Source organism: Cherax quadricarinatus, chromosome 80, assembly GCF_038502225.1.
Source record: "Cherax quadricarinatus isolate ZL_2023a chromosome 80, ASM3850222v1, whole genome shotgun sequence".
Taxonomy (NCBI): domain Eukaryota; kingdom Metazoa; phylum Arthropoda; class Malacostraca; order Decapoda; family Parastacidae; genus Cherax; species Cherax quadricarinatus.
In genome coordinates, this window is record NC_091371.1 from 6,569,140 (window position 1) to 6,594,421 (window position 25,282).

The window sequence follows — 25,282 nt, forward strand, 5'->3', positions numbered from 1 at the left end:
TAGTTAATGGTCCAAGTGCGGGTTATCTGTGTATTGTTCCAGTCACGGTATTGTCTTTTTATTCTTTATATTAACCCTTCTTAGTCGTGATATTAACTTTGGAACTACGTAATACAGACATAAAAATGCAGGCAGGCAGACAGACACAGACAGAAACAGACTGACAGAAGCAGGCAGAAAGACAGAGCAGTGAGAGGCTCTTGCCAAGCATATAAATGAGGGCGGTAAAGTTGAGTAAGGAAAATTAATTGAGGATGTTGAAGATCTTTGCTAAGATGAGTGAGCAGCTGTCAGGTGGTACAGCAGCCATAAGTTGACTCTCTATCTCTCTCTCTCTCTCTCTCTCTCTCTCTCTCTCTCTCTCTCTCTCTCTCTCTCTCTCTCTCTCTCTCTCTCTCTCTCTCTCTCTCTCACACCATCTCTCCACAGTGGTACTACTTGGAAAAGACCCGGGCCGGGAGAATACCGGTGAATAAAAAAAAAAGTGGTGCCTCTGACCACAATCTTTGCTCCACAGTGGTGTCCCTAAACCACAATCTTCCCGCTACAGTGGTGTCCCTAAACCACAATCTTCCCTCTACAGTGGTGTCCTTAACCACAGTCTTCCCTCTACAGTGGTGTCCCTAACCACAATCTTCCCTCTACAGTGGTGTCCTTAACCACAGTCTTCCCTCTACAGTGGTGTCCCTAACCACAATCTTCCATCTACAGTGGTGTCCTTAACCACAGTCCTCCCTCTACAGTGGTGTCCCTAACCACAATCTTCCCTCTACAGTGGTGTCCCTAACCACAATCTTCCCTCTACAGTGGTGTCCCTAACCACAGTCTTCCCTCTACAGTGGTGTACAGTGGTGTCCCTAACCACAATCTTCCCTCTACAGTGGTGTCCCTAACCACAGTCTTCCCTCTACAGTGGTGTCCCTAACCACAATCTTCCCTCTACAGTGGTGTCCCTAACCACAGTCTTCCCTCTACAGTGGTGTCCCTAACCACAGTCTTCCCTCTACAGTGGTGTCCCTAACCACAATCTTCCCTCTACAGTGGTGTCCCTAACCACAGTCTTCCCTCTACAGTGGTGTCCCTAACCACAATCTTCCCTCTACAGTGGTGTCCCTAACCACAATCTTCCCTCCACAGTGGTGCCGTCCCGGATGGTAGTGCTGGACGCCAACAGTCGCCCCATTCAAGGTGGTGTCCTGAGGTCGTTGACGGAGGGAGACGCTTTAACTCTCTACTGCATCGCTTCAGGAGGTGAGGCAAGGGGAGGGGAGTAAAGGGAAGCAGATGTAAGGAATAGAGTTGAAAGGGGAACTTAGAGCTGTAAGGTCACGTGAGAGAGAGAGAGAGAGAGAGAGAGAGAGAGAGAACGTACCTATTTGTAGTAACCTTTGTGTAGATATAGACTTTTTTTCAGATTTGATGTTCAACACTGTTTCTGCTTATTGGATCCTTTTTAAGGTTTCCAGTCGTCTCTTGAAGCTTTTTTCAATGGTATTAAAACAAAAAATTCCAGATCACCATTGAACTTGTCAACTGGAAAACTGTAGTAGTGCATTTTCCTTCTCTTGCACTCTGGCTATCTTTTTTTTATCTTTGTATCGTTGGCAAAGAATGATACGAAGCTGGCACTAATGTTTTTAGATTGAAAGAAATGGACAGGCGCAGAGCAAGTGTTTGTGACACCACCTGCCATAGCTAGTGACGCCACCTGCCGTTGCTTGTGACGCCCCCTGCCATAGCTTGTGACGCCACCTGCCGTAGCTTGTGACGCCACCTACCGTTGCTTGTGACGCCACCTACCGTTGCTTGTGACGCCCACTGCCATAGCTTGTGACGCCACCTGCCATAGCTTGTGACGCCACCTACCGTTGCTTGTGACGCCCACTGCCATAGCTTGTGACGCCACCTACCGTTGCTTGTGACGCCACCTGCCATAGCTTGTGACGCCACCTGCCGTTGCTTGTGACTCCACCTACCGTTGCTTGTGACTCCACCTACCGTTCCTTGCGACGCCACCTGCCGTTGCTTGTGACGCCACCTACCTCAGTTTGACACCACCTGCTGTGCCTAAGTGATGACAATCTTACCTCCTACGTGTCAGATCAGGGGAAGTCAGTCTCTGAAGGCAGCCAGGCAGCCTCCCTCCTCCCACACAAACACTTTCCAAATAATCCTTAATACAAAAAATAATATAGCAGCGTATCGTACCATTCAATGCTGTATTTAGTTATTGATAAAGCTCGACGTGGAGCGAAAAGTTGTCACAAAAATTGCTCAACAGAGTGTTGTCTTAATGTGTGAAATACACATATGCTTCCACTTTCATTGCAGCCAAATTGCAAATATGTCAACACAGTGATACCTCGTCTAGTCCTGATGTTTTGTCAGCACCCGACAGTTGCATAATAGTTACAACAGAGAGTGTGGAACAGTTTTCCATGCAATGAGGGAGGTTGAAAGAGAATAATGGAGTAGGTAAGAAGGGGTTGAGGGAGGGGAAAGAGGCAGGGAAGAAGGGATTGAGGGAGGGGAAAGAGGTAGGGAAGAAGGGATTGAGTGAGGGGAAAGAGGTAGGGAAGAAGGGATTGAGTGAGGGGAAAGAGGTAGGGAAGCAGGGATTGAGGGAGGGGAAAGAGGTAGGGAAGAAGGGATTGAGGGAGGGGAAAGAGGCAGGGAAGAAGGGATTGAGGGAGGGGAAAGAGGTAGGGAAGAAGGGATTGAGGGAGGGGAAAGAGGTAGGGAAGAAGGGATTGAGGGAGGGGAAAGAGGTAGGGAAGAAGGGATTGAGGGAGGGGAAAGAGGTAGGGAAGAAGGGATTGAGGGAGGGGAAAGAAGTAGGGAAGAAGGGATTGAGGGAGGGGAAAGAGGTAGGTAAGAAGGGGTTGAGGGAGGGGAAAGAGGTAGGGAAGAAGGGATTGAGGGAGGGGAAAGAGGTAGGGAAGAAGGGGTTGAGGGAGGGGAAAGAGGCAGGGAAGAAGGGATTGAGGGAGGGGAAAGTGGTAGGGAAGAAGGGGTTGAGGGAGGGGAAAGAGGCAGGGAAGAAGGGATTGAGGGAGGGGAAAGAGGTAGGGAAGAAGGGGTTGAGGGAGGGGAAAGAGGCAGGGAAGAAGGGATTGAGGGAGGGGAAAGAGGTAGGTAAGAAGGGATTGAGGGAGGGGAAAGAGGTAGGTAAGAAGGGGTTGAGGGAGGGGAAAGAGGCAGGGAAGAAGGGATTGAGGGAGGGGAAAGAGGCAGGGAAGAAGGGATTGAGGGAGGGGAAAGAGGTAGGGAAAGAGATAGAGGAATAACTCACACTTTGAAGAGGAAACTTCAGATGACGTTTCGATCCTTCCTGGGACCATTAAGTCGCAATTTAATAATGGTTTAAAACAGAGAGAAACCTCTTCTAAAGCTATCCCAGCAAAGCGAAGGTTATCCTTCAATAACAGCGTTGTATGGCCCTTGCGAGTTTACAGCTTAGTTTGATTATTATATCATCTTTGAATAACACAATAGCTACTTGAGAACTAATCCACGTTTTAGATAAGGAACTTAAGTCGACGTTTCGGTCCATTCTGGGACACAGTATCAAGAATGAATGTCGCAGCTCTTGGCCTCCCACGGTGTCTGTAGCCCTGAACAAAGTTCAAAATATACATTGAAAGTTTTAATTAAAAGCTGACAACTTTCACAACATTTTTAATATTTAAAATAAAACTTATCTGCTAAATAAATTAAAAAAAAAAAGCTACAACCAATAACTGATGGCAACAATACTCTCAGACCTTCACATTTTTACTAGAAAGTTAAAAAATTTACTATAGTTTATCTGGTAACTCACCGCAGTGACGGCACGAACCCGCGGCACGCCAGTCTTAAAACCAGCAGGCCAGTGCGTTGTCCACTGAGCCATGCCGGCAGTTAAGTGTACCAGCAGGCCAGTGCGTTGTCCACTGAGTTAAGTGTACCAGCAGGCCAGTGCGTTGTCCACTGAGCCATGCCGGCAGTTAAGTGTACCAGCAGGCCAGTGCGTTGTCCACTGAACCATGCCGGCAGTTAAGTGTACCAGCAGGCCAGTGCGTTGTCCACTGAACCATGCCGGCAGTTAAGTGTACCAGCAGGCCAGTGCGTTGTCCACTGAACCATGCCGGCAGTTAAGTGTACCAGCAGGCCAGTGCGTTGTCCACTGAACCATGCCGGCAGTTAAGTGTACCAGCAGGCCAGTGCGTTGTCCACTGAACCATGCCGGCAGTTAAGTGTACCAGCAGGCCAGTGCGTTGTCCACTGAGCCATGCCGGCAGTTAAGTGTACATCCTTGCCATTGGTTCGAGTCTCCCGTGCGGGAAGTTTTTGAAAGCAGTCGTTCATTGTGTCATGCTGTGTGACCTATACGGTTTCAATGCGTGAAATAATTAATAACAGCAATAACAGTAATTTAAATCATTGGACAAAGTTATGAATTCACGAGAATTGTAACTTAAAAAAGGTACGGCAGTATATTTTAATTTGTAATTCTGTTGAGTATTCGCATAAATAAATTAATAAATACCTTTCACATAGCTTGATAAATATTATATACATCTTGTTATATACATTAGTATATATCATATATACGTAACGTGTATAACATGCTCTGATATATGGTATGATAATCGTCTGGAAATGTACAGTAAACCTTCGTATACGATACATACTTAAATTTCGGTTAATGTTCTCTTAATCTTCATGTATTGTGTACAGCTTTCTGCGTGTACATCTTGTTACGTGGTGTACACCTTGCTACGTGGTGTACACCTTGCTATGTGGTGTACACCTTGCTATGTGTACACCTTGCTACGTGGTGTACATCTTGCTACGTGGTGTACAACTTGCTATGTGTACACCTTGCTAGTGGTGTACACATTGCTACGTGGTGTACTCCTTGCTATGTGTACATCTTGCTATGTGGTGTACACCTTGCTGTGTGGTGTACACCTTGCTATGTGGTGTACACCTTGCTGTGTGGTGTACACCTTGCTGTGTGGTGTACACCTTGCTGTGTGGTGTACACCTTGCTGTGTGGTGTACACCTTGCTGTGTGGTGTACACCTAGCTATATCGCTTACACATGGCTGTACTATATGCAACTTGCTATATCGAGTGCACTATAACATATGTACACCATGACATCGTTTACACCGTATATCGTGCACCATGACATATCGTGCACACACTGACAGTGTACACCTTGATAAAGCGTGTACACATGTGTACACCTTTACATATCGCGTAAACCATGGCTTGTACATCTTTACATATCATGTACACCATGGCTTGTACATCTTTACATATGTACACCATGGCTTGTACACCTTTACATATCATGTACACCATGACTTGTGCACCTTTACATATGTAAACCATGACGTGTACACCTTTACATATCATGTATACCATGACTTGTACACCTTTACATATGTACACCATGACGTGTACACCTTTACATATCATGTATACCATGACTTGTACACCTTTACATATGTACACCATGGCTTGTACACCTTTACATATCATGTACACCATGACTTGTACACCTTTACATATGTACACCATGACTTGTACACCTTTACATATCGCGTACACCATGACTTGTACACCTTTACATATCTTGTACACCTTTACATATCGCGTACACCATGACTTGTACACCTTTACATATCGTGTACACCATGACTTGTACACCTTTACATATCGCGTACACCATGACTTGTACACCTTTACATATCGTGTACACCATGACTTGTACACCTTTACATATCTTGTACACCATGACTTGTACACCTTTACATATCTTGTACACCTTTACATATCGCGTACACCATGACTTGTACACCTTTACATATCTTGTACACCTTTACATATCGTGTACACCATGATTTGTACAACTTTACATATCGTGTACACCATGACTTGTACACCTTTACATATCGCGTACACCATGACTTGTACACCTTTACATATCGTGTACACCATGACTTGTACAACTTTACATATCGTGTACACCATGACTTGTACACCTTTACATATCGCGTACACCATGACTTGTACACCTTTACATATCTTGTACACCTTTACATATCGCGTACACCATGACTTGCACACCTTTACATATCGTGTACACCATGACTTGTACACCTTTACATATCGCGTACACCATGGTTTGTACACCTTTACATATCATGTACACCATGACTTGTACACCATGACTTGTACACCTTTACATACATAAACCACGACGTGTACACCTTTACATATCATGTACACCATGACTTGTACACCTTTACATATGTACACCATGACTTGTACACCTTTACATATGTACACCATGACGTGTACACCTTTACATATGTACACCATGACTTGTACACCTTTACATATGTACACCATGACTTGTACAACTTTGCATATCGTGTACACCATGACTTGTACAACTTTATATATCGTGTACACCATGACTTGTACACCTTTACATATCTTGTACACCTTTACATATCGTGTACACCATGACTTGTACAGCTTTACATATCGTGTACACCATGACTTGTACAACTTTACATATCGTGTACACCATGACTTGTACACCTTTACATATCGCGTACACCATGACTTGTACACCTTTACATATCGTGTACACCATGACTTGTACAACTTTACATATGTACACCATGACTTGTACACCTTTACATATCGCGTACACCATGGCTTGTACACCTTTACATATGTACACCATGACTTGTACACCATGACTTGTACACCTTTACATATGTACACCATGACTTGTACAACTTTACATATCGCGTACACCATGACTTGTACAACTTTACATATCGTGTACACCATGACTTGTACAGCTTCACATATCGTGTACACCATGACTTGTACACCTTTACATATCTTGTACACCATGACTTGTACACTTTTACATATCTTGTACACCTTTACATATCGCGTACACCATGACTTGTACACCTTTACATATGTACACCATGACTTGTACACCTTTACATATCGCGTAAACCATGACTTGTACAACTTTGCATATCGTGTACACCATGACTTGTACAACTTTACATATCGTGTACACCATGACTTGTACAACTTTACATATCGCGTACACCATGACTTGTACATCTTTACATATGTACACCATGGCTTGTACGCCTTTACATATCGCGTACACAATGACTTGTACACCTTTACATATGTACACCATGACTTGTACACCTTTACATATCGTGTACACCATGACTTGTACACCTTTACATATCGTGTACACCATGACTTGTACACCTTTACATACGTAAACCACGACGTGTACACCTTTACATATCATGTACACCATGACTTGTACACCTTTGCATATGTACACCATGACTTGTACACCTTTACATATGTACGCCATGACTTGTACACCTTTACATATGTACACCATGACTTGTACACCTTTACATATGTACACCTTCACATATCGCATACACCATGACTTGTACAACTTTACATATCGCGTACACCATGACTTGTACAACTTTACATATCGCGTACACCATGACTTGTACAACTTTACATATCGCGTACACCATGACTTGTACAACTTTACATATCGTGTACACCATGACTTGTACAACTTTACATATCGTGTACACCATGACTTGTACAGCTTCACATATCGTGTACACCATGACTTGTACACCTTTACATATCGCGTACACCATGACTTGTACACCTTTACATATCTTGTACACCATGACTTGTACACTTTTACATATCTTGTACACCTTTACATATCGCGTACACCATGACTTGTACACCTTTACATATGTACACCATGATTTGTACACCTTTACATATGTACACCATGACTTGTACACCTTTACATATCTTGTACACCTTTACATATCGCGTACACCATGACTTGTACATCTTTACATATGTACACCATGACTTGTACACCTTTACATATCGTGTACACCATGACTTGTACACCTTTACATATCGTGTACACCATGACTTGTACACCTTTACATATCGTGTACACCATGACTTGTACACCTTTACATACGTAAACCACGACGTGTACACCTTTACATATGTACACCATGACTTGTACACCTTTGCATATGTACACCATGACTTGTACACCTTTACATATGTACACCATGACTTGTACACCTTTACATATGTACACCATGACTTGTACACCTTTACATATGTACACCATGACTTGTACAACTTTACATATCGCGTACACCATGACTTGTACAACTTTACATATCGCGTACACCATGACTTGTACAACTTTACATATCGCGTACACCATGACTTGTACAACTTTACATATCGCGTACACCATGACTTGTACAACTTTACATATCGTGTACACCATGACTTGTACAACTTTACATATCGTGTACTCCATGACTTGTACAACTTTACATATCGTGTACACCATGACTTGTACACCTTTACATATCGCGTACACCATGACTTGTACACCTTTACATATCTTGTACACCATGACTTGTACACTTTTACATATCTTGTACACCTTTACATATCGCGTACACCATGACTTGTACACCTTTACATATCTTGTACACCTTTACATATCATGTACACCATGACTTGTACACCTTTGCATATGTACACCATGACTTGTACACCTTTACATATGTACACCATGACTTGTACACCTTTACATATGTACACCATGACTTGTACACCTTTACATATGTACACTATGACTTGTACACCTTTACATATCGCATACAGCATGACTTGTACAACTTTACATATCGCGTACACCATGACTTGTACAACTTTACATATCGCGTACACCATGACTTGTACAACTTTACATATCGCGTACACCATGACTTGTACAACTTTACATATCGTGTACACCATGACTTGTACAACTTTACATATCGTGTACACCATGACTTGTACAACTTTACATATCGTGTACACCATGACTTGTACACCTTTACATATCGCGTACACCATGACTTGTACACCTTTACATATCGCGTACACCATGACTTGTACACTTTTACATATCTTGTACACCTTTACATATCGCGTACACCATGACTTGTACACCTTTACATATGTACACCATGACTTGTACACCTTTACATATGTACACCATGACTTGTACACCTTTACATATCGCGTACACCATGACTTGTACAACTTTGCATATCGTGTACACCATGACTTGTACAACTTTACATATCGTGTACACCATGACTTGTACAACTTTACATATCGTGTACACCATGACTTGTACACCTTTACATATCGCGTACACCATGACTTGTACACCTTTACATATCTTGTACACCTTTACATATCGCGTACACCATGACTTGTACATCTTTACATATGTACACCATGGCTTGTACACCTTTACATATCGCGTACACCATGACTTGTACACCTTTACATATCGTGTACACCATGACTTGTACACCTTTACATATCGTGTACACCATGGCTTGTACACCTTTACATATCGTGTACACCATGACTTGTACACCTTTACATACGTAAACCACGACGTGTACACCTTTACATATCATGTACACCATGACTTGTTCACCTTTACATATCGCGTACACCATGACTTGTACACCTTTACATATCGCGTACACCATGACTTGTATACCTTTACATATCATGTACACCATGACTTGTACACCTTTACATATCGTGTACACCATGACTTGTACACCTTTACATATCGTGTACACCATGACTTGTAAACCTTTACATATCGTGTACACCATGACTTGTACACCTTTACATATCACGTATACCATGACTTGTACACCTTTACATATCGTGTACACCATGACTTGTACACCTTTACATATCGTGTAGAAGTTAACATACGATATTTCGAGAGGGAAACTGCACAAGCTTGCAACAGGAACAATGAATGTGATATCGTGTAGGACTCGAACCACCGGCTCCTCATGACTAGCGAAATCATAATAACACGATCGTAAACAAACCACGGTACGGGAGAGGGTTTGAACCCATTGCGAGTGTGTCGTAAAACTCCAGGCCAATACGTAAACCACTGGACCAGTGGATATTATGCACTGGCCTGGAGTTTTGAGACTCACTTTCCATGGATTCTAACCCCACCCGTACCGTGGTTTTCTATTCACTGGCTGCTTCAAGAACAACTACCCTTGATGGTGCTGACGTATTCTTGATTCCAAGGAATTCGAGCTACCCTCTCTTATGAAACATGATCACCTTCCATTCCGAAGGCTCTGTGTCGTCCGTACGGTTTTAGCTCTTCCTTATGAATATAATTTAATAGTAACAATAGTTAACTTATATCCACCAGCATTAATAAAAGCTTGTATTTAGGCCATGGGTATAAGCTTGTCTCCGTGTTTACAGACGGAGGATCGAACCTCCTTTGCAATGGCCGAGAAAGACACTTGAACAAATATTATGACACATACTGGCACCTTGATTACTTCTAGAAGTGATCAAGGTCCCAGGACCGAAACGTTTTCTAATAAATGTCCTAAAGTTATCTCACGTCTTTGTTAACCAGTGTTGTTGATGTCTATTACCAAGGTTTATGCCCTTTGCACTGAATGACCCCCACGGATTTAGCGCTTCATGAAATAAATCCATTGATAGCACAAACAAGATTTAGGTGTATTCCCGACGGCAGCTCAGGGTGGAAGGTGACTCAGAAACAGTGTCAAGTTGCATTCCTGTTGGCACTTGGAATCTTGTGACACAGTGCCAAGGGAGAGGGGGGACTGGCCCACTTCCTTGGATCAAGAGTCCCCTTCACCGGCATCAAGGAACCTGTGTGGTTTAACTTTAAAATCTCGCATGATATCTGACTTTATCTCATAGTGAAAGATGTACACACCATGATACAAGATATACACACCATGATACAAGATATACACACCATGATACAAGATATACACACCATGATACAAGATATACACACCATGATACAAGATATACACACCATGATACAAGATATACACACCATGATACAAGATATACACACCATGATACAAGATATACACACCGTGATACAAGATATGCACACCAGGATACAAGATATACACACCTTTGTCTAACACATGTTCTGTATACTCCAGACATGGTAGCATAAAAGAGAAAACATTCACCATTACTCGTTACACACTATTTCTGGCAGTCCAATGACTTCATAACCAGTGACCCACTAAATTACATTATGCCCACCCGTATTTCAAAGTGCAGGCACTGTACCTCCTACTTCTGCCTTGTATAACGAGATTATTGGTAATGCTGCAAGCGGGGTGTGAATTATAAACGTCTTCGGAGACGTCACTTCTTACTTTTGCAAATGTAGTGGTGGGTACCAGGCTTGTGTGTTGTGCCCATGGCCCGGAAGGGCCATCCCACGAGAGGAGAGAGCTAGTAGGCCTTGTGCCTTCCTGCTAGGCCGCTGTGTGAGTGAGAGTGTGGCCCCAGCATCCCACTGACCTGGAGCAGGCCCAGAGGGCAGCACTTTAGTGGCGCGAAATACGAACTAAGCTGGCAGACAGTACAGGCTGTCTACATACGCTCGGCCACCTACCACATGGTCGTCCCGACCATGTCTGGCGGTAAAAGAAAACTCTCTCTCTCTCTCGTAGGAACAGGGCACAGAACACAAAATAAAAAACATATACATATGGACATGGAAAAAAAAAAACTTCCTACAGGGAGGGAAGAAAAAAAACATGGGTGTGCTTAAACATTGTGGTCATAGGCAGTGAGCGTCGATGGGCATCACTGCACGCCTTCCTGCGTCTGGACAGATACTGCAACACAGGAGACATTGCTGCGGCTGAGCTGTGACGTAACAGGTTACGGTCTCCTCTGGAAGGTGAAGCAGTCATCGTAAGAATCGCTGCAGGTTTTCACTCAACCTAGGGCACAACATGCTGGTGCCCTCGAGTGAGGCGTCGACAAAACTCGGCAACTGGGCAGGACTTCTGGCAAGCGACTCAGGAGGACACTTCTCGACTGGTACTGTTGCTGGGCTGTCACTGCCGGCGAGCGTGGAGCGAGTTGTGGAGGTTGTGGAGCGAGTCGTTGCAGAGACGACTGGGCGAAACATCTGAGAGTCGTAACAACATACACCAGACTGCAGCGAGTGAGCTAGCAGTCAAAGTGACATCTTCTTTGTGCAGGCTGCTCACTGAAGCTTGTGACATGAGGCTGACACAGCGCCTGCCTACAGGGCTAACTGCGGCTTGACGAGTGTCAAACTCTCGGCAGTTGGAATTATAGCAGAGGTTAGTCTAAGCATCCCCAAACTTGTTTCTCTACATATAACTGCACTCTGAAGGTCTGGAGGTGAAGTGAAACAAATCTCGATGGGAATCGTAGCAAGTACGATTCTGCAGAACATCACGAGCGACGAGCATAAGAGCTTTCTGTACAAGGGGGCTCATACGCTCAGAGGCTGACTGATATCAGCTGTCAAACGCGCTGGTCACACCGGGTGACTAACAGTGGTGCTTCACAAGGGTCTGGCTCAGACCACACTGTACACATGGGAAAACTTTACATACACCTGCAGTACATGCGGTACAACATGGCTTAACTAGCAAATGATGCTTTTCTGTGCACAAAACTGGCACTAAGCTATGCACTAACATGTGAGAACACTGACTGAGAGGAATTAATTAACACACGACATATATCTTCTCTCAATCTTCTCGACAATACTGAAATAATTACTAGAAACACTCGATGTGACATGTGTGATGTCAGGTGTGATGTCGCGAGGTGACGTCAGCAGACATCTCTAGGTGACGTCAGGCGGACATCGTGACGTCGTGAAGTCGGGCAGCATCGTCGGTGACATCAGTGTGATACAGGCAGCAGATCACAGCATGTGGCCTGGGACATCTGGCTTGGTAACCCACATGGCTTGTAGATCCACGTGACATCGCCCACACCCACATGGCGTCGGGATCCACGTGGTGTCCTGATCTATGTGGCATGCTGATACACATGGCTTGCTGATCCACGTGGCTTGCTGATCCACGTGGCTTGCTGATCTACATGACTTGCTGATCCACGTGGCTTGCTGATCCATGTGGCTTCCTGATCCATGTGGCTTGCTGATCCACATGGCTTGTTGATCCACATGGCTTCGAGTGGCCTTGGGCACTCGGATACACAGCTCTGGCAAAGAATTCACACGAAAAACAGCAGAAAACACAGCAGAGGGAGTGATGCACATAGTGGTGGTAGGCTGGTGAGGTGTGAGTAGGGCGAGCGTGGGTGAGGCGTGGAAACTGCCACTTCCTCTCCCTCCTACAAACACGTGGAGAAACTCACACTGGATGCAGAAATCACAAAACTCACCTCTGGCTTGCTGAAATAGCTGTGCTGAGCTGAACAACAACAGCAACATACAAGTGACGCTGAACACGTGACCTGAGAAACAGCGTGAGACGCTGTAGCATGGGGTCACTGGGACGCCACTTACAATTCCCGAAGAAATTCGGCAAATTTCGGCTAGATCCTGCTTGTACCTGTGTCTGGATGCTCAAACGTGCAGACACAACATCAGGATAACTCGTTGAGAGATGGATGCTTCTTGTATAGGGTGATGAAGTGAAGATGACTTCATCCCTCTTCCTCTCTCCGGGCAAACACAACTGCTGCGACTACCGCTTCCCACCAATGTTTAATGAGATTATTTGGTGAACTGAAAGCGGGGTGTGAATTATAAACGTCTTCCCGAGGCTTCTTACTTTATTAGTAATGTAGTGGTGGGTACACAGGCTTGTGTGTTGTGCCCATGGCCCAGGAGGGCCATCCCACGAGAGAGAGCTAGTAAGCCTTCTGTCTTGCTGCTAGGCCGCTGTGTGAGTGAGTGTGGGACCAGCTTCCCACAGACCTGGAGCAGGCCCAGAGGGCAGCACCTTAGTGGCGCGAAATACGAACTAAGCTGGCAGACAGTACAGGCTGTCTACACTTGCTCACACTCCAAAAGCCCCCTCATTCCTGAAACTGCGCGCCTCCACCCACTTGAGCGTCCAGCTCCTGCTGGACACTCAAACCCCCACCGTGCAAAACCTTCTTTAAACCTTACATTAATGGTATACAGTACGGACTTAACGAAGAAGCCTCATATACAACACTTGGGTATCTTGATTCTCAGGTGTTTCACACGAATTAATTATCTTTAAAACCTTCTTTCAGCTCTTCTTGAGACTTCCCCTTCATTTTCCATCCACCCCATATTCACCTTCAACATATTATTTTTCTCCATTATTGCTTAATTAATAAACCAAGTCGGGAACCCCTTCCACGCTAAAGAAATTACACCTCTCACACCCATACACAGTCTAATTATTTCTTCACAATTTTTTCTCCACATGAAAACTCCTCACATTTGATACACATTTCCACTGCCTCCAGCTTCCACCTCTGTGTAACATTCAAAGTTTATGCTGTTATGCCTCTTCAACACCGTTAATACCAATATTAGCCGATCTAGTTTCCATTTTGCATTCATTAACACACTTTTTTTCACGGGCATCTCTGTACTCTACTTTCTGTCCCTCGTATGTGCAACACATGAGAATATTTATTTGTAGACGTTTCGCCATCTAGTGGCTTTATGAACACAAATTCAAGGACATGATTAGAAGACTATAGGACTATCTTCAAAAATTTTTGGCGAGGTGATCAGTCCCTCAGCCTTGAAGTTTGTGATGAGCACAGTAGTCTGTAGACTACTGTGCTCATCATCACAGACTGATCTGTCATTACATAAATTTTCATTTCTGAATATATTAATTTCCTCTATACTCTTTCCTTCTAGGTTGAGGTTGAATATTTCATTCCCTTGACTTTTTACTCCCGTCGCTTTGCTCATTTCCGTGTTCACTGTTAACTTTTTACAACTATTTCCCAAGTCCTTCCCTTCTGATTCCCCCCAAAAAAGTGTATCATCAGCAAATTTCAGCTATAAAATCTTCCACTCCGTAATTTACTTCTTTTGTAACGCCCTCTATAAAGACCTTAAACCATGGCGAAATAACATATTTCTAATAACCACTAAGTGAAAAATATTCCCCTTCTCCCCTACTTACCCTAACCTGTGCCTCTCCACATGAAATCTGTACAGATTTTAATAACTTCCTACCTACCCCATCAGCCACATCGCACTCTACAGTATGCATTTTCCAAATATTTCTCATAATCCCAAAAATGCGCCAATTCTTTGTGAGGTTTATATGCACAACGAGAAAAAAATTGCAGAAAAAAATGTGCAAAAAATGCCAATATATTACAAAAAAATGCATTATTATACAGAAAATTGTCATAAAAGTTCCACACCCACAAAATCCAAAAATCGTTTTTGGTTGGTGAATAAGACACGTAGAAAGTATGCGTAACTTTATTGCCAGGAAACACCAGCAACACAGATACCCAGGTGTTGCGAATGGTCTTATTCATCAGTTTGTGATACTACGTACCAACATTAATATGTTAATCGTTCCCAGTCAAAACCTTTACAGCAACAAATAAATTCCAGGAGTAAGAGTGAGGCAGCGACCACGAGCAGCATTTCACAAAACATATTTAAAATTCGTTGCAGGTCAAAGCCTACAAGGCAGTCGGAAATATTTAGTATAGAAGAGCAGGGACGTTCCAGGAGGTGTGAGGGGCGTTCCAGGAGGTGTGAGGGGCGTTCCAGGAGGTGCGGTCCACGATGTAAAATGTAACATTCCCATCACCCGTGAAGCCAAAATTTTTGGATGAGGTCGAAATAGAGGTCGCTAAGCACACTACTGAGTAACGAGAGGGGTAGAGGGGGCAGTCGGAGTCGATACGATTTAGGGGGAGGGTAGTTCCAATTCTTCGGATCAAGAGCCCTTCACCATCCTAAAAGGAATCGAAATACATAAATGAAGCAGAGAGATCTTCACCATAATCTAAGAACTTCTCACATATGTTCTCTTATCTAAGAACTATTCACTTGTTCTTATGTGCGTCACCGCAAACACTTGATCCACACATTCTCTCTTATTTAAATCCAACTTTTTGCTTCATCAGTTCTACCCGTTGTTGTTTATTTCGACGATTAACCCCGCTGCCCGGTCCCAGATCATTCCTCCTGGATATTGCCATAATAAATCAGTCTGTTGGTGTTCGCAGCGTCTAGTAGAACACAGACACCACAGCCCGGCTAATCAGGAACTGACTATCGGATCTCCTGAACACGGAGTGATCAAAAATCTTGGGCACTTTACACTTATTGAGTTGTCTTTTATTGTACTTGGTCACCTGATTTTCATTGGAAGTGTTTTTCATCGCCTGTCAAGTCTGTGTTATCGATAATTTTACCTCGGAGATTTAACAGCAGCCCCTTGAGCATTTTTCAGGTATAGATTATAATGTATTTGTGTGATAGATTCACTTTTCAAGGATTAACAGAAGTACATTCTCCAGATCCGCAATTTCACCTACCTTTAAATGTGGCTACAAGTATGCAGTAATATACCAGTCTAGAGATTACATCCAATCGGCTTCAAATTTTCAACGCTTGCGTACGGTAACGAGACCCAGATTCTTGGAACACTTGGCATGTTCACTTGCCCTATACCAGAGATGGTGAACCCATTCCCAGCATCTTGAAATGACGTAGATAACTTCAGAAACCCTTTAAACGCTCAAAACGTTCTAGTAATTCGACAACAGAAGAGAGTAAAATTCAGATGTGTAGCAGATTTGATAATTTGTGTCTAAAATAATGCGAATTTCTTATTCTGTTAAATCGCATTTAAAAAAATTATCTCTTCTGAACGACTTCAATATTTAATGGTTGATGCATCTTAGTCAGGACAGTACCTATTAAGTTTTGCTTATTATCAGCCAAATTTATTGATGAACTAAAATAGTAAAAAAAAAAACTCAATTTTAATTTTATGCACGGCAAGGTTATATAAAAACTTGGATCTTATTAAAACCAAGAGAATGACTCTTCTGATCGGCTTCAAATTATCACCACTTGTTTGGTTTCATGAACACAAGCTTCACGCTGCTATTTTGTGACAGATTTCACTTAACCAGTTTCAAGGTTCTCCTATGTGCGGGTTGTGTATGCATTGTTAGTCATGGTATTGTATCCTTTTTTTCTTTAGATAAAGGTTGGTATATCTAATGGAGGGTATAAATTGTTGTCTTGCTATTTTTAATCTCAAGGTGTATTTACGTTATTGATTCAAGGAACTGAAGTTGTCTTTTCTTCCTTGGATCGAATTTGCCTTCCGTCCACAGGCATATGACCCCTGCGGGTTAAACGCCTTCCTGTGATAAAAGTAACTGTGAACGGCATTAAACTTCTATGGCTAATGCGTCGTATGAAATGAAAGAAACGTTTAGCGGGTTTAGGCTGTGTAGGCACAAGTTTCGTTGGATTCTTTGGAATAACTGAAACTTGATGGTTTACGCACTGGCCTGGAGTTTTACGACTCACTTGCCATGGGTTCTAGCCCCACCCGTACCGTGGCCTGATATTTTTCCTCAAAGGAAACAATCTCTTTGTTATGCAAGTTGTAATCTGCCAATTTTATAAATGAAATTGGTTTGTGAAATAATTAAAAAATGGTTCTTCTGATCAGAAATAAGTCAGTGTTTGATTTAACAATTTGGTTATTCTAGGTTAAATTAATATAATGTTCTCTTATGTATATATAACATGCGTGTGTCTTCATTGTTAAACGTTTGAATGTTAAGAGAAAGCTGTATGTTAATTATTTTATTACTTTACTATAAGTTAATAAATCTTATCTAGAGAAAAGCTTGGACTGATTTTAAGCTGTGTAGGTATTATTTGTTTTTTGTTTTTTGGTTTAAACTTAATAACAGAAATACTGTTTACATGCGAAAGTTGTGTGTCTCATTGACTAACTTTAATCTTTCTATGCTGATAACCTGATATTGTAGCCTATGAGCGGATTCAAGCTTAATCTGCCTCTCTATTTTAAGATACTGGTCTTGTTAGTCTCTGAAAGGCGTGAAATAAATATGGGTTGTGTATATTACTTTCCATATGATGACTTGTGAAAGGCTTTTCTGATTATCTTTAAACCTTCGACGCCAGTATTTGACTGCATCATTACCTTAATGCCGCACTCTGCACTATTCCAGTCGCGTGCATTAAGACACAAAAAATTGGGGTTATGGCAACACTCTTGATCTTTAAACGCAAGAACTTTCGACTTTGTTACTTGTAAGTCCCTTACATTTCTTTTCCGTTCTTTTGAGCAGTGTGTGTACTCAACTAAATGTGGTTGCAAGGGTCGATTCACAGCTCCTGGCCCCGACTCTTCACTTGTGTGTGTGTTATTCTCTGCTCCATTTTGTTTCATGACTGTTTTCATTGCGGAGTAACTGAAATATGTCTTCGTTGAACATCATATTGTATTCTGTCGCCCACTGAAGGACCTGGTTTATGTCGGCTTGGAGATTTGCTGTGTTCTTTAGTATCCTCTGGAAAGGATGATACAGTGTTGTGATTTGTCATTCAGTTAAGAGACTAAGAAAAAGAATATGAGCGAGTAATGAGCCTTGTACAGATTCTACCATACTTTTTACTCCCTACATCCATCAAACTTATTCCCCTGTAAATCTTGCTTCCTCTTTTGTTCCTTTTCGGTTATACAATAGAATTATTCATGATCTCTGCCAATTCTTAGGCGCCTTCATTTATTACACACTAAAGAAATGCCCTGATTATTCCAAATCTTATTCTCCGTTGCTTTCAGAATCTCCGCAACTTTCAGTATCTTTGGAGCAGATAGTTTACGAGAGGAAGGTGGTGACACCTAAAGAATGGGTGATGGGAACGCGAAAGACGAAGGGAATGGGTGAAAGAGGAAAGGCGTCAGCCTGGAGAGATGGGAAAAGTCGGAACCACAATAACATTACACGGACAAAGCTAGGAAGAGCCGACAAATAACAGGGAGGTGTGGCAGCGAGCCGAGATAGACGAACAATGAGCAAATTAGCAAGGGCGGAAGGGCCAGCGTCCGGGCGAGTGAGCCCCGGTTAATTTACGAGCGAGGAATATTGGCAGAGAATTTACCCAAGACGTGTAAGGGGTAATGAATGGCTTCCCGGGCGGCTGATTATCGAGCTGCTGCAGCCGTTCGGGGCGCCAGCTGAGTCTAACGACGGAGGACCTCGTGCTGCTCTACAACGTGATGCTAAAGTTATCAAGAATTCTATGAAACTGTTTTAGTGATCGTGGATAAGTTTCAGGGGCACTTTTTGATCATTTTCAAGAAGTCTGAGTCTTTGAAGAAGTCATGTCAGTGTTGTTTTCAATATTCTAGGGAATTGGATCTGTGCTCCAGTTCCCTGAATTAAGCCTGAATACCTTCCATCCCCTCCCCACAGGCGCTGTATAATCCCATAATCAGGTTTTTCCAGAATCAGGGTGCCTGAAGCAGCTATCGGAGGAAGCTGAAAACATCTACGGAGGGAAGATTTTGAGGATATTCTTTGGATTTCAGAGAAGTTGGAAGATCTTCGACAAAAAAAGAAGGTTTGGTAGTGTACCACCGACATTTGTTAGTGTTGTAAGTAGTGTTGGAGAGGCTAGAGGTGTTCTTACAAAGAGTTTTAGAGGTGTTTGAAGCACTTTCAACGGGAAAGTTTTGGGGCATTACAGCCTCATTTGGAGCTTAATGGGAGACGTGTGCGGAAGATATTGAATGTGCACTTGATGCGGTGGTAAATCTTATCATAAATAAACCTGGAGTGAATGAGAGTTATTGAGGTGACTTTGTTGGATAATTTATTGGATAGTTTATTGGGTTTGAAGTCTATTACCTACACGAGCGTCATTAAGGCTGATTGTAACCAAGAAGTATACACCACCTGGTGTATGAGACCTTGTATTAGGCGGAGTGTTTTTGTCTTGGTTTTTTCCTGGTTTCATCGTGTCTGTTGCGTAGTAGTGTTTTTGTAGTTTTTTGTATTTTTGTAACTTTTTGAATCCCATCTAAGATTAGGGATAAGCAGTTTATTCGACTAATTGAATATTTTGTTTATTAACTTAGGATAATCCCTTCAGGTTGGGTCATCACATGACTTAAAACCCTGACGCGGGTCTTAAGGCATGTGATGACCCGTAGTCCCTTCAGGAAAATGCATAATTTTCTCTCTTCTTTTTTTCCTTTTAGGTTGTTTCTTACGGACGATTTTCCTTAAAAATTAAACTGTTGCTATATACGACCCTTGTAGGTTTAAAGTTTGACATGAATTTAATAAGAGTAATTATAATAATAATTTAAACTGTTCTAATAGATTGGAATGAGGAGTTTCGTTTTAGAAATGAGGTGTGGAACCTGCTGGCTGCTGTTAGGTAAAGTTGCTGTTGTCTACCGTGACCTACTGCACAGTCCACTGTGCCAGCCTGTGTGTGCTGTCACCTACGTCTGGTCTCCTGCTGACCTACTGCACAGTCCACTGTGCCAGGCTGTGTGTGTGCTGTCACCTATGTCTGGTCTCCTGCTGACCTACTACACAGTCCACTCTGCCAGCCTGTGTGTGCTGTCACCTACCTCTGGTCTCCTGGTGACCTACTGCACAGTCCACTGTGCCAGCCTGTGTGTGCTGTCACCTACGTCTGGTCTCCTGCTGACCTACTGCACAGTCCACTGTGCCAGCCTGTGTGCTATCACCTATGTCGGGCTTCCTGCTGACCTACTGCACAGTCCATTGTGCCAGCCTGTGTGTGCTGTCACCTACGTCTGGTCTCCTGCTGACCTACTGCACAGTCCACTGTGTCAGCCTGTGTGCTGTCACCTATGTCGGGCTTCCTGCTGACCTACTGCACAGTCCATTGTGCCAGCCTGTGTGTGCTGTCACCTACGTCTGGTCTCCTGCTGACCTACTGCACAGTCCACTGTGCCAGCCTGTGTGCTGTCACCTATGTCGGGCTTCCTGCTGACCTACTGCACAGTCCATTGTGCCAACCTGTGTGTGTGCTGTCACCTACGTCTGGTCTCCCGCTGACCTACTGCACAGTCCACTGTACCAACCTGTGTGTGTGCTGTCACCTACGTCTGGTCTCCTGCTGACCTACTACACAGTCCACTGCACCAACCTGTGTGTGTGTGTGTGTGTGTGTGTGTGTGTGTGTGTGTGTGTGTGTGTGTGTGTGTGTGTGTGTGTGTGTGTGTGTGTGGTCACCTACGTCTAGTCTCCTGCTGACCTACTGCACAGTCCACTGTACCAACCTGTGTGTGTGCTGTCACCTACGTCTGGTCTCCTGCTGACCTACTACACAGTCCACTGTACCAACCTGTGTGTGTGTGTGCTGTCACCTACGTCTGGTCTCCTGCTGACCTTCTGCACAGTCCACTGTACCAACCTGTGTGTGTGCTGTCACCTACGTCTGGTCTCCTGCTGACCTACTGCACAGTCCACTGTACCAACCTGTGTGTGTGTGCTGTCACCTACGTCTGGTCTCTTGCTGACCTACTGCACAGTCCACTGTCCCAACCTGTGTGTGTGTGCTGTCACGTACGTCTGGTCTCTTGCTGACCTACTGCACAGTCCACTGTACCAACCTGTGTGTGTGTGCTGTCACCTACGTCTGGTCTCCTGCTGACCTACTGCACAGTCCACTGTACCAACCTGTGTGTGTGTGCTGTCACCTACGTCTGGTCTCTTGCTGACCTACTGCACAGTCCACTGTACCAACCTGTGTGTGTGCTGTCACCTACGTCTGGTCTCCTGCTGACCTACTGCACAGTCCACTGTACCAGCCTGTGTGTGTGCTGTCACCTACGTCTGGTCTCCTGCTGACCTACTACACAGTCCACTGTACCAACCTGTGTGTGTGTGTGTGTGTGTGTTGTCACCTACGTCTGGTCTCTTGCTGACCTACTGCACAGTCCACTGTACCAACCTGTGTGTGTGCTGTCACCTACGTCTGGTCTCCTGCTGACCTACTGCACAGTCCACTGTACCAACCTGTGTGTGTGCTGTCACCTACGTCTGGTCTCCTGCTGACCTACTGCACAGTCCACTGTACCAGCCTGTGTGTGTGCTGTCACCTACGTCTGGTCTCCTGCTGACCTACTACACAGTCCACTGTACCAACCTGTGTGTGTGTGCTGTCACCTACGTCTGGTCTCCTGCTGACCTACTACACAGTCCACTGTACCAACCTGTGTGTGTGTGTGCTGTCACCTACGTCTGGTCTCCTGCTGACCTACTACACAGTCCACTGTACCAACCTGTGTGTGTGTGTGTGTGCTGTCACCTACGTCTGGTCTCCTGCTGACCTACTGCACAGTCCACTGTACCAACCTGTGTGCGTGTATGTGCTGTTACCTACGTCTGGTCTCCTGCTGACCTACTACACAGTCCACTGTACCAACCTGTGTGTGTGTGTGTGTGCTGTCACCTGCGTCTGGTCTCCTGCTGACCTACTGCACAGTCCACTGTACCAACCTGTGTGTGTGCTGCCACCTACGTCTGGTCTCCTGCTGACCTACTATACAGTCCACTGTACCACTGTGTGTGTGTGTGTGTGTGTGTGTGTGTGTGTGCTGCCACCTACGTCTGGTCTCCTTCTGACCTTCTGCACAGTCCACTGTACCAACTTGTGTGTGTGTGTGTGCTGTCACCTACGTCTGGTCTCCTGCTGACCTACTACACAGTCCACTGTACCAACTTGTGTGTGTGTGTGTGCTGTCACCTACGTCTGGTCTCCTGCTGACCTACTACACAGTCCACTGTACCAACTTGTGTGTGTGTGTGTGTGCTGTCACCTACGTCTGGTCTCCTGCTGACCTACTGCACAGTCCACTGTACCAACCTGTGTGTGTGCTGCCACCTACGTCTGGTCTCCTGCTGACCTACTGCACAGTCCACTTTACCAACCTGTGTGTGTGCTGTCACCTACGTCTGGTCTCCTGCTGACCTACTGCTCAGTCCACTGTACCAACCTGTGTGTGTGCTGTCACCTACGTCTGGTCTCCTGCTGACCTACTACACAGTCCACTGTACCAACCTGTGTGTGTGTGTGTGTGTGTGTGTGTGTGTGTGTGTGTGTGTGTGTGTGTGTGTGTGTGTGTGTGTGCTGTCACCTACGTCTAGTCTCCTGCTGACCTACTACACAGTCCACGGTACCAACCTGTGTGTGTGCTGTCACCTACGTCTGGTCTCCTGCTGACTTACTGCACAGACCACTGTACCAACCTGTGTGTGTGCTGTCACCTACGTCTGCTCTGCTGACTTACTGCACAGTCCACTGTACCAACCTGTGTGTGTGCTATCACCTACGTCTGGTCTCCTGCTGACCTACTATACAGTCCACTGTACCAACCTGTGTGTGTGTGCTGTCACCTACGTCTGGTCTCCTGCTGACCTACTACACAGTCCACTGTACCAACCTGTGTGTGTGTGTGTGTGCTGTCACCTACGTCTGGTCTCCTGCTGACCTACTGCACAGTCCACTGTACCAACCTGTGTGCGTGTATGTGCTGTTACCTACGTCTGGTCTCCTGCTGACCTACTACACAGTCCACTGTACCAACCTGTGTGTGTGTGTGTGTGCTGTCACCTGCGTCTGGTCTCCTGCTGACCTACTGCACAGTCCACTGTACCAACCTGTGTGTGTGCTGCCACCTACGTCTGGTCTCCTGCTGACCTACTATACAGTCCACTGTACCACTGTGTGTGTGTGTGTGTGTGTGTGTGTGTGTGTGTGTGTGTGTGTGCTGCCACCTACGTCTGGTCTCCTTCTGACCTTCTGCACAGTCCACTGTACCAACTTGTGTGTGTGTGTGTGCTGTCACCTACGTCTGGTCTCCTGCTGACCTACTACACAGTCCACTGTACCAACCTGTGTGTGTGTGTGCTGTCACCTACGTCTGGTCTCCTGCTGACCTACTACACAGTCCACTCTACCAACCTGTGTGTGTGTGTGTGTGTGCTGTCACCTACGTCTGGTCTCCTGCTGACCTACTGCACAGTCCACTGTACCAACCTGTGTGTGTGCTGCCACCTACGTCTGGTCTCCTGCTGACCTACTGCACAGTCCACTTTACCAACCTGTGTGTGTGCTGTCACCTACGTCTGGTCTCCTGCTGACCTACTGCTCAGTCCACTGTACCAACTTGTGTGTTTGCTGTCACCTACGTCTGGTCTCCTGCTGACCTACTACACAGTTCACTGTACCAACCTGTGTGTGTGTGTGCGTGTGTGTGTGCGCGTGTGTGTGCGCGTGTGTGTGTGTGCTGCCACCTACGTCTGGTCTCCTGCTGACCTACTGCACAGTCCACTGTACCAACCTGTGTGTGTGCTGTCACCTACGTCTGGTCTCCTGCTGACCTACTGCACAGTCCACTGTACCAACCTGTGTGTGTGCTGTCACCTACGTCTGGTCTCTTGCTGACCTACTGCACAGTCCACTGTACCAACCTGTGTGTGTGCTGTCACCTACGTCTGGTCTCCTGCTGACCTACTGCACAGTCCACTGTACCAACCTGTGTGTGTGTGCTGTCACCTACGTCTGGTCTCCTGCTGACCTACTACACAGTCCACTGTACCAACCTGTGTGTGTGCTGTCACCTACGTCTGGTCTCCTGCTGACCTACTACACAGTCCACTGTACCAACCTGTGTGTGTGCTGTCACCTACGTCTGGTCTCCTGCTGACCTACTACACAGTCCACTGTACCAACCTGTGTGTGTGCTGTCACCTACGTCTTGTCTCCTGCTGACCTACTACACAGTCCACTGTACCAACCTGTGTGTGTGCTGTCACCTACGTCTTGTCTCCTGCTGACCTACTACACAGTCCACTGTACCAACCTGTGTGTGTGCTGTCACCTACGTCTGGTCTCCTGCTGACCTACTACACAGTCCACTGTACCAACCTGTGTGTGTGCTGTCACCTACGTCTGGTCTCCTGCTGACCTACTACACAGTCCACTGTACCAACCTGTGTGTGTGCTGTCACCTACGTCTGGTCTCCTGCTGACCTACTACACAGTCCACTCTGCCAGGTTATGTCCGGGAGAGTCTCAGAGGAAATGCATCCAAAAGCTTTTTTTTTTTTTTTTTTTTTGCCCGAGCCAATTTTCACCAGTTCTGTATTTTTCTCTGGCTTAAGGGATAGGAAGAAAAGTGGGAGGGGAAGCTGGATAGTGGTTGTAGAGAGGGAGGGGAGTTGGATAGTGGTTGTAGAGAGG

General features: G+C 44.9%; 1 protein-coding gene across 4 annotated transcripts in view; it reads left to right on the forward strand.

The window, feature by feature from the left end:
- Window positions 1–25,282, forward strand: part of LOC128702415 (roundabout homolog 3-like) — a 1,608,794-nt gene that overhangs the window by 1,356,148 nt on the left and 227,364 nt on the right. For all 4 annotated transcript variants that reach the window (XM_070102079.1, XM_070102082.1, XM_070102081.1 and 1 more), the window contains exon 5: window positions 1,138–1,251. In XM_070102079.1, the coding sequence (XP_069958180.1) occupies window positions 1,138–1,251 (114 nt within the window). The remainder of the gene's footprint in view (window positions 1–1,137; window positions 1,252–25,282) is intronic.